The sequence below is a fragment of the Oncorhynchus nerka genome, linkage group LG27 (assembly GCF_034236695.1).
Source record: "Oncorhynchus nerka isolate Pitt River linkage group LG27, Oner_Uvic_2.0, whole genome shotgun sequence".
Classification (NCBI taxonomy): Eukaryota; Metazoa; Chordata; class Actinopteri; order Salmoniformes; family Salmonidae; genus Oncorhynchus; species Oncorhynchus nerka.
Window position 1 is genome coordinate 73465945 of NC_088422.1, and position 11029 is coordinate 73476973.

Sequence of the window (11029 nt, forward strand, 5' to 3'; positions counted from 1 at the left end):
TAGATGGTCGTCTGATAAATGAGCCAGTCAGCTCAGAGCAGACAGACAGCAGTGGAGCATTCAGAGGAGAAAATGAGATCTCTCATAATACAATCAAAATCACACCCTGCAGGGAAATTAATCTGTAGACCTTTGTATTAAACCTGTGTCATCTCAGAGGATACTGTGACATTGATTCTAATTGAGTTAATAAAGCTATTGTAATGAAAGGTTAAGGTAAAGGTTATTATAAATTGGGTGGTGTGTGATTGGCTGACAGCCGTGGTGTATCAGACAGACCATTATACCAGGGGTATGACAAAACATGTATTTTTACTGATCTAATTACATTGGTAACCAGTTTATAATAGCAATAAGGCACCTTGGGGGTTTGTGGTATATGGCCAATATATGACGGCTAAGGGCTGTGTCCAGGCACTCCACGATGCGTTGTGGATAAAAACAGCCCTTATCCGTGGTATATTGGCCATATACCACACCCCCTCATGCCTTATTGCTTAAATATACCATGCTGCTGACTGTAGCGTGATAAAGGAAATGGACAAAACTAAAACACATTTAAATTTCCCATCACAAAGGCCTTTATTGTCGTTGTTTTAATAAAATATAGGCTAGATTACAAACTCACCATAAAAATAACAGGGGTACTTCCGCCGTGCATGCAAACAGCCAGAATACAGTGATAAACATTAGCTCCAAACAACACGCCAGACACCAAGACACATCAACACAGACAGATGATGGATTGCAGTACTAAGGTTTGCATAGGTTCAAAAGACGAATACTGATAACCGTATAGGTCAAACCAAGGGAAATTCACTTCCTCCACTCCACATATCAGTAAAACGAACTTGATTTAACCTATTTCAGATGTTTAACATTTCACAGTGAGCGAGAAAGCTGTGTATCAAACATGACTGGGGATGGAGAACATCTTGGTTAGTAGCAATTCACAGGAATACATGTAAAGTCGGAAGAGGCATACCAAACCAAACCATGCCTCTTTTCCTAGCTTTCCTACTTTTCTACTCAAAGTGCACTATGCACTTTGAGTAGCTCAATATTACAATCATTAGTCTCTCCTTTCAGATGTTTCAGATACTCCAAAGTGTATGTTGTCTTCAGTGGCATGAATGCAACTCTTTAGCCTAAAGATCCCCTCAGCTTAGTCCCAGTACATACTGTCCAGTATGATTTGACTGCTCGACCTATTATCACATGTTGATCGACCTACCATAACATCCCTTCACAGCTTAGACCTCTTATGTGTTCATTTCAGTATGAACTCTAAACATAAGGCAATGGAACCATCTTTAGTTACACCTTATACAATAACCCTATCATTCCTGGTACCCCGCCCAAATTTTGGCTTAAGGTTCAGTGACGTACCACAGTTTTAAAGGAAATTTCCTGAAATTCTATTTTGTTCAGATTGTTTTTAGATTACTTTCTAGTTCTGAGTTGGGTATCCATCCACCGCTTGCAATCCTGTTTTTGAAATGCTATTATACGACATAATATGATAGCAGAAAGACATTCAATATGCGACACATAAAAACAGATAAACATCAGCGAGTGCTCATAAAATGTGATTATATTTCCCTATACTGGATCACTCTAATTTATTGGTATCACTCCGCGGCGGATGAATACATCCGAGGTGAGGATTTACAGATTTACTCCTGTGATCACCTGTGTCACGGCTGGGGTCCGCCCCTATATATAGACCCCATGGCCGTGACAAGTTCTCTTTCATTTTCTTGGGGGACGTCCGTATGGTTTGAGGTACAAACTTTCTGAAGTTCGCTTGGTAAGTCACTGGTAAGTGTAATATCTTGCGTGGAAGTATACTCACTGGCTGTTTTGCAGCCTGGAGCAGCCCCTCCTCTTGAGTGCTCCCCTTGCTGCGCACGGTTGATCTGTATATTCTGCCCGTGGTTTGTCATGCTTGTGTTTTGTTAGCTTTACACTACGACTCCATGGCCCTGCGGTCTTTCCTTCCACATCTGAAAGGAAGACATGTCCAGGTGAGAACAGACAACACCGCATTGGTGGCTTACATCAACCATCAGGGTGGACTGAGGTCCCCGGTCCTGTGCTGGGACTTTGCCGCTGGCTGGCCAGTCAATGAAATGTCATGTTTAGTTTGACATGGCCTCTAGCACAGAATAATCTGGTACGTGTATAGCAATATATTGGAGTGATCCAATATAGTGAAACATAACGAAGGTTACGTATGTAAGCACGGTTATGTGAGCTATATGGATCACTCCAATCCTCTGCGGTGCTAGAGGGGCCTCAAAAATGATGTAGAGAATGTGTGACACCGCCATGGAGTCTATATATAGGGGCGGACCCCAGCCATGACACAGGTGTACATGGGAGTAAATCTGTAAATCCTCACCTCGGATGTATCCCTCCGGCGCAGAGTGATACCAATATATTGGAGTGATTCATATAGCTCATGTTGTGTTGACAAACCCTATACAGTCTGTTTCTGGAAGCCTTTCATCCTTCCCCTATAAAACATCTTTACCTCCATGACATATTCACAAAGTGAAATGTTTTGATTGAAACAATTCATGATTGAAATCATACTGTACTACATGTTCACTTATTGAGAGAATATTTACAGTTAACAGAAATCATAAGCAAAAGGTACATGAGGAAAAATAACCATTATATTTCATCAGACTTAAGAAGATAAAACCATCTCTGACAAGGTGTGACATCTTGTTAACCACAGTAGTCTTTGTGGAGATACAGCTGCCGTGTGTGGAACTCACTGACTGCACAGACCAGCATGTTTCTGAACACAGTGAGGCCAACCAGCTGTCAACCAATGGTCATGTCTCACCTCAAGAGAGGGCTGCACAATTAATCGAATTCACATCAAAATCATATCCATATCGCAAGAGATCCATATCATATGCAATATTTTGAAATGCATCTCAGCCGTGAGTAACTTTCGGTTTTAACTCCGTTTTCTTTCAATCTTGCGGCTGCTTCCCACACACACTAAGCCTCGCCCCCTGTCACTCAAGCAGCGCAGTTCCTCCCCCTCGCTGTTAGATGATGGACTATAAATGTGCATGTTGTTCCGTCAGGTCAACGCAGTCAACAAATTGTTCCAAACAAGAACGATGCTGCTTTCCACTTAGCTTCTTAATTTAATTCAATATATTTCTATAATTCCAACAGTTCACCCAAATATTTGGATATTTATCACACGTCAATAACCATATTTGTTAAAAAAATAAAAATGGCTATTACATTTGTTTGCCCATATCGTGCAGCCCTAGAGGTTGGTTAATGTCATGGTGGACGTGAGACCGTGATTGAGGTTATTTTGGTCCAATCAGGCTCTACAGATTTCCCATAGAGATATTAGAAAGAGCCAACTGCTGGACTCTGGAAACCAAACAGCTCTGCTATAAGCCAAACAACTCTTCTAAATTGTTTGAGTCATTTGGACAGTGGTCACATGAGTAGTCTATTTTCAATGTCAAGGGTTGAATTATCTGACCAAGCTCCTGCCAAGTCCTGGTTCATGTAAACACAGGCTTTTCTTACTGACCACCATAGCCAGACAGTAACAAACTACATTAAATAACTACATCTGTTAGTCTCAGAGATGCATTCCATTTTCTAAACAGATACATCTCCGAGCTGCTGATCTCTCAGAGGCGTCCTATTCAAAACAAAATATTGATACATTCCAAGCATTCATGGCATAGAAAACTCCCACAAATTATAATAACCCAAATAAATAGAAACTCTAATTTAAACATGCTGTACATCCAGTACACATGTAAACAAACCGTTTGTGTAATGTGGCTGTTGCGCTACATAACCTAAGTTTAGTTTGACATCCATCCATAATGAGCTCCCTCACCTCATGTCAGGGGTGTCAAAGACAACCAGGTGAGTGGAGTTCCTTACTAATTGTTTACCTTAATTCATCAATCAAGCACAAGGGTGGAGCGAAAACTACCCGACACTCTGCCCTCAGTGGAATGAGTTTGACACATGCATTATGTGATGCCAATGTGCCAACAAATGAGTTCAGCATGAAGCACCAGTGCAATAGCATCAACTGTATGATATGTACTCCTACCAAACACGGCTCTTTTCTATATCATCAGCCAAGTCTGGCATTACCACTTTGAAATCAGTAAAAGTAGTTCAGATGCTGTCATCACCATAGTTCTACTGTAAAATACAACATTGCACAGTGGAAGTTATTTACAAAATACTGACAATGAAATGCTACTGTTTTACTGGACTGGAAGTGTTTTAAAAATGGCATGAGTTTGACTATTTTGGTTCTACTGTACTTAATAAAAAAATAATGTTTTGTTCAACCTGAATAAAAGGAGAGAAACCTGGAATTTTTGGAAGATCGTCAGGTCCGCACTCTAGAAACGATCTGAGGTAAATGTATCATTTTCCACAACAACAGTTGCATTTCAGGTCCAACAAGGAACAGAAACAAAAGTCCAACAGTATCTGTCTCTGTAATTTATCATTGTGTAATAACAGTTATAAAATGGAGTGATATGCGTGTGGATTTTATCATTAAAGCTCAACCTTGAAGAAGGTAAAGATACTGTATGGATGAGGCAGTGGTGACTGACTCTGCAGTGGACCTTAGGGTTAGAGCTATCCTCAACTATTGTTTACAAGACACCTGGTGAATTATTGTGACTGGTTGAGATCAAGAGTGTCACAACAGGAATGTTGTAAAATATCACCTGTCAGATACATGCAGACTGCACTGCAGAGAAAAATCTAGCATAAGATCCCGTACAAAAAATTCTGTACAACAGTTTTTTTTGTCAAATATACATGTCCTCTAGTTTAAAATAATGCATGTAGCATATGCATTATTTGGCATTTTAGAGTGGTAAATATCCACATATTATTATGTAACATGTTTGGGGGTTATACCAGAGCATCCTAATAGGCTAACCTACTGCTAGACTGTAGGGCTCCACTCTGACCCACAGTCTACTCTCCTGCTATTGGTTACCATCCTCTGGAGAAAAAATGATGGTGCATTTATAACCAGCGAACAAAGCTCGTGGGATGATTTCCTTTTTCTAACATCATCTCGTTGAGCAGTGCTATAGAGAGGGTTTAATCATTACCCCAACATTGAAATATTAATGTTCAAATAGTTATAAAACTGAATACACCCAATATTGATCAAGATAAAAGCACAGCAGCGTTCCCCTTTAGTTATAAGGGGTATTATAAGGCATATCCAATAAAATGAAAATATGAGGAATTGGTCAAACAAATTACAATTTGATATTTCCTTTGTTGATCCAGTGCGAATATTGTTGTGACTGAGCTTCGGCCTGCTCCATCCGCTGGAGTTTTCAGATGAGAGAATGGGATTGAAATCCGGCATGACAGGTACACAGGGGGATGCACGTGAGCACAGTCCCATGCTATCGGAAATAAACAGAGAGAAGGCGAGAAGCTGTCTTAGTGTTTTTCATAACCATTTTCCTCAGTTTTGTATAAGCAGTCGTTGACAGTTAAGACATCGCACAAGATGTTTAATGAAATAGTCAAAAGTGGGGATTGAAGCGAGCCATCGCTGCGTTTTAGAGAGGGACAGTGACGCTTAAATGGGGTCTATTCCTAGCACGTTTTCAATGGCACATGTCCCTGCATTACATAAGAGTATAGTCGGGCCACACCAAAGGGCACAAGACTACAGAGTCCCCAACACCAAGGCTAATTAGCATACAGCAGATTTACCTCCCACGGCGGACACCTAATGAAGGGCTTGTCTTCCAATCCTGTCAAATCTGTCAAACATAATGACATGAAACAAAACCAATGTGACGGTGGTGAAAAAAATCATAACCCAAACAATGTGAAAAATGACTGAGTGTACAGCTGGACACGGCGGTTGGATCATTAACACAATGTGTAGAGGCTATAGCCTATGGTAGCCCTATTCTTCATTATGGTAAAGCGGTGCCCGTGGAGAGATTGCGTGCTTTACACACACAGTGCGCCGGTGAGAACGCCAAGGGCGCATGCAGGTTAGATGAAGTGAATCCAGCCATCCTCCCACTCACGGGGTGGGGAAATCTTAAACCTGTGGCGTCGCACTTTGTAGTTGAACCCGTTATTATTGTCCCAATACTCATCTCCACCAACGCAGTATCTAATGGCAAACTGGAATGTGCCTCCGCTCTCCAGAAACGTCGTTGGTGTGATTATCTTAAAGGAGAATTGGTCTGTCACACCGTCGCTTGATTCGGGGACATAAGATGTCAGACTGTCCATGAAGGTTATCCAGTTGTTGATTGAGAACCTCAAATATACACTTTTCTCGAACGCCATGTTCAAAACCCGCACGACGCCCGACAGACTGAACTCGTCGGCTTCAGCACACTCCAACAACACTTTCACTTCTTTCACTTTCTCAGTAAAGCCTGGTAGGGTCCCGGGGTTCTTGAATTGCAGCTCCATAAAACTTGACTGGGTGGTCGGTGCCCTGGGGAACTTGTCAAAGGGGTTCAGGTGGAGGGGACCCCTGTCGAATCTCGCCATTATGCGCTCCGGCACATCGGGCATGTCTGTGTCATTAAAGTGCTTCACAGAGGTGAGCTCCAGACCCAGAGAGTCGGCGAAACGGACCTTTTTCTGGCTGCAGGGACTCCGGCTGCGGGAGATCTCAAGCTTCGCTCTCTCTATGGGGGTCGGCAGAGACTTGCACCTGCGGCGCAGGTTCGGACTCTGCGGGGGTTTGAGGAAGGATTCACGTCCTCTTGGTCTCTCATCCACCACATGGTGCATCTCGATGGGCTCGCTTTCTCCGTTCAGCTCCATCCCCTCTTCGTCTTCTAATCTCGGGTCTGCTGTCAAGCTCCCGAACAACCCAGCTATGCAGCTGTAGTTCCTCGGGAGGCAGTTCTTGGGAGGTAGCATGACCACGACAGAGCGCACAGCCTGGGTTTCCATAAAGCGGGAGAGTCGCTGGTCTGCAGTCGCAGTGGTCGTGATCAGGGGAACCGAGAAAGGAACACGCCGTCAGGTGTCAGAGATAAACACAAGGATAGGCGCCGTAGTACCACGTCAGACTATGACACTGCGCATTTCTGAACCAATAAGCCAAGCTTCTGCAAGTGCAGCTAGAACAACGCACCACAAATACCAAACATGCCTACCTAACGTAATTTTAGATTTCATTCAGGCAAATTCGTTCATTATGAAAGAATATGAAATTGGGGATTCTCTTATTTGTGCACGTTTCCAGCAGCATGCCCTAGTCAAGGTGTGTGTGTGGCTGAGCTTTTTATTTATTTACCATTTATTTAACTAGGCAAGACAGTTAAGAACAAATTCTTATTTACAATGACGGCCTATACCAAAAGGCCTCCTGCGGGGACGGGGCCCGGGATTAAAAAAATAAAATAAATACAATATAAGACAACAACATAGCAAGGCAGAAACACATGAGAACACACCATGGTAGCAACACAACATGGTAGCAACATAACAATAGTAGCAGCACAAAACATGGTACAAACATTATTTGGCATAGTCAACAGCACAAATGTCAAGAAGGTAGAGACAACAATACAGCACACAAAACAGCCAAGGTGCACATAAAAACTGCACAGAGCTAGGGGGACCGAGTGAGAGGCATGACATTACAGTCACAAGGTTTGTGCCTGGCTGGACAACGACGTGCCGAATAGCACGTCTCATTTCTTGCCTGACGACTCATCCTGAATTTAATTCCGCTGCTATATCGAATGCTTCCCGGAGAAGAAACGTTAGTGGGCGTTGCGTTTGCCCGGAGCGATGTGGATGGGCAGCTAGGCAATCTAATTTCGGCCATGAGATAAAACACACAATTTCCTTTCTCAGTTTTTTTTATACCGAAACAGAGTTGTGTGGCCACTTTGTTATTGTTTCAACAAGGACTCTAGCTTTGAGAGTATATTCTAGATACCTGTAAATAATTTACATCTGAATCAAATTAACATAGGCCCATGCCCTCTATTTATAGCCTTACATTATATTATGCATATTATAATACTGTTATAATGGGCTATTTTAGATTATATTGTATATAACATTTTACTATAGATTACAGAAATGTTAGGGTTAGTCTTAATTATAGATATTGAATGAAATAGTCAGCAACATAGTGGACACCATGCTGTAAATCACGAATAGTGACAAGCAGCAAATCCAGGTCTAAAAATTGTTACATTTTCTTAGTTAACATGGAGATTAGCAACAACCTGTCAACTGCAATTTGTTTTCTGTCGCCCCCTCCTATTTCTCTCTTCGTTTCCCCTACGTCACTTCTGAGCGCCCTGTTGTAGCGGAGTTGTCATGGCAACGACGTTCTATCTCTGCTCCAAACACTTCGTGGGCCAAGCACATCTTTGACTTTGTTTTTGGGTCGTCTCCTGATACCTGCCAAACTGTAATAAATATTTGATGACTATTCTATGTTACTGCCTATTAAGTTGAATGTCAAACCCCCGGGAGCAAATGCTTGTATGGTATTGCTGAGGAAAATGTCGAACTCGACCCACTTTAATGGTAAGTTGTCTCTTCAACAGCCTTTCTTCTGGCTTCAGCTAACGTTAGAACAAGCTTCCTACTTAAGTTGCCAGTGTTTACCTAACGTTAACGTTAGTAGATAGGGAGAAATGTGGGGTTCTCTTGCTAGCTAGCGATAAGGTTTATGAATCCATTTAATGGACAGATTTTGTAAACAGGGTTAATAAGTTTGTTAACGCTGAGTTAACACGTCAAAGGTTACACGTCTTCAGATATCTTACAAATAGTTTTGCAACGCTTACAATTCATTATAGGTTTCTTGCTGTTTGTGTACATATATATCCACTCTTACCAACGAGCCTACAAGATGAGTGCCGAATTAGGGATGTTTTTTCACTCTCAACAGATTTCACCCTGAAAGGCTCATCTTAGAATGGACAAATTCAAGGAATGGGATCAGGCGCCTGTAGAAGTGGCTGAAGACAGAAGTGTGGCAGTCGAGTACACAGGATGGGACCAGAGCCGACAAATACCCAACAGGGGCCATGTCGATGCCCTTTTGGATATCAGCGATGATACCTCATCCAAAGAGCAGGAGCCATTTGAGTTTCTCTGTCTCTCCGGATGGGAGGAAGCTGTGAGTAATACACTGCGGTTTTATTTTTGGCTAGATTGTGAATGATATTCAGCCAGTGTCACGTTATTGCGTAGGCACCAGATACACACTTCAATTTCATGCAAGTTAAGACAAAGTGAAACAGTGTTAGTATGTTTATTCACTGTTTATAACTACATTCAATCTCAGAAATCATCTTAAAAGGTGAAACCTAATTTTCTCTAAATTGCGAAACACTGATTAAAATGTAATTATGTTTCCCTTAATGCTGAGACAGATCCGGGGCTGGGGTAGAACTACTCCACTTGGCTGCCTGGTTCAGACCCAGAGGAGAGGAAAGAGGGTCAAGACTGGAGACACAGACCACCACTGCCACCTGTGTGTGGACCTTGTGAAGCTCTCTGACCCCCCTGACTCTGAATCCAGTTTAACCCACTCCCCTGAGTCCTTCTGGGACTCCACCCTGGACCCATGGGCGAAAAGCTCCCCCACAACCCTGGGAGACTTCCTGAACAGACCCTACAGTCACACCTCTAGCATCTCTTCAGAGGAGTCCCCACCAGAGTCCTTCAGGGACCTTCAGAAAGCCACACAGCAACTGACACTCCGAGACAAGATGATGGAGGACAAGGCTGAGGTGTGTGAGATCAGTGACTCACTGCTGGGCTCGGCCCCCTCGCAGGGTCACCACCACTCAGCCTCAGAGTGTCCCATGACGCTGATCATCAACAGCTTCGCCGTTCTACCGCCCGTGAAGGCCTCCCAGCCCAGACACCCTAAGGTCACCAGCCAGCTCCGGAGGGGGGAGGCTGGACCGGGACGCAGCGCCTCAGACGGGGAGACCGCAGAGGCTGGGTCAGACGGTGTCACGCCTGCCTGGGAGAGCGGAGGAGGTGTGGAGAGCCAGCAGAGTCGCCACCTGTTGTCTGCATTCAGCATCCCTGTCCCCAAGAGATGTGACATGCCCCTCAGCACACTGTCAGATCCTCTACCCCGCGCCACCTACCCCCTGGACAGACACCTCAGACAGGATCCCCGGACCAGCAGTGCTCATAGACTCTACTTTGGACTGAAGACCAAGATCCTAAAGCGTGCAGAGCCCCAGCTGCCCATTCTGTTTGGAACCAGGGTGCCCATCCCAGCCTCTGCACAGAGACTACTCTGAACAGAGACTGTTACTTCGCACTACATACTCTCTCCCAACCCAAAAGCTCAGCCTCTGTGGGTTTGTGATTAAAAAGAAACTTTGTGGAATTTCTTCATATTTTTTGTATGATATTGATGACTGTATAAAAAAAAAAAGCTGTGACTAATTCAACTTGGTCATATTAAACTACATGGAATTAACATATGAGTTTACAGATTTGTTAGTTCTATGTGATTTATAGGCTATACCACCTCAGCCTTCCTTAATTATGAACCCTCCACGCACCTGGACATGATTGAATAATTTTAAATGGAGTGATGCATGTGTGATTTCAGTCCTACATTTTGCATGTGCTTTTATTGTGGTGCTCACACTTGAGCTTTTAGTTACTCAGCAACTAGGCTGCAGACATTCTTATGTCCGAACTCATCAAGACAAAACATGATCTGAGCCATTGCCAAAGCATGCTAGTGCACTCTAATGGAATGAGCAGTCAGTGATTGTAGTGTTCCAACCCATGTGAAGATGTCATTGGTAGCCTATTGAATTACATGCTAGAAGTGAACCACACTGTGACTCTGAGGGGCTGTGACAGCATAGGTGTGTGGGCGGAGGGATTAGTATCATATTCCAAATGTCTTACACAATTACAATATTGTATTCAAACAGACTGAGCATAATACATGTACATAGCAAACTAACTTGTACTGCCACACAAC

At 43.2% G+C, this 11029-nt stretch overlaps 2 protein-coding genes across 3 annotated transcripts; one reads left to right on the forward strand and one right to left on the reverse strand.

Moving 5' to 3' along the window:
- Positions 1-557: 557 nt before the first annotated feature.
- LOC115112391 (protein phosphatase 1 regulatory subunit 3E-like) lies at positions 558-7096 on the reverse strand. 2 transcript variants are annotated; one of them, XM_029639421.2, is made up of 2 exons: positions 5773-7096; positions 558-5456 (listed from the first exon to the last, which is right to left on the reverse strand). In XM_029639421.2, exon 1 carries the CDS (start codon positions 6985-6987, stop codon positions 6064-6066), a length of 924 nt encoding a protein of 307 aa, XP_029495281.2. In that variant the 5' UTR covers positions 6988-7096; the 3' UTR covers positions 558-5456; positions 5773-6063. The 2 variants fall into 2 exon arrangements, with proteins under 2 accessions (XP_029495281.2, XP_029495282.2); XM_029639422.2 differs by having other exon boundaries at positions 558-2006; positions 5308-7096.
- Positions 7097-7214: 118 nt separating this feature from the next.
- On the forward strand, positions 7215-10510 carry si:ch73-103b9.2 (uncharacterized protein LOC100150067 homolog). The gene is made up of 3 exons (XM_029639423.2): positions 7215-8586; positions 8954-9184; positions 9441-10510. The coding sequence occupies exons 2-3, from the start codon at positions 8981-8983 to the stop codon at positions 10326-10328; spliced, it is 1092 nt and encodes a 363-aa protein (XP_029495283.1). The 5' UTR covers positions 7215-8586; positions 8954-8980; the 3' UTR covers positions 10329-10510.
- The last annotated feature ends 519 nt before the right edge of the window (positions 10511-11029 follow it).

Bases quoted from the DNA above. Each gene is read 5' to 3' on its own strand.
- LOC115112391 (XM_029639421.2), bottom strand. From the start codon at position 6,987: ATGGAAACCCAGGCTGTGCGCTCTGTCGTGGTCATGCTACCTCCCAAG.
- si:ch73-103b9.2 (XM_029639423.2), top strand. From the start codon at position 8,981: ATGGACAAATTCAAGGAATGGGATCAGGCGCCTGTAGAAGTGGCTGAA. The intron at 9,185-9,440 runs GTGAGTAATACA...ATGCTGAGACAG, and splicing joins TCTCCGGATGGGAGGAAGCT to ATCCGGGGCTGGGGTAGAAC.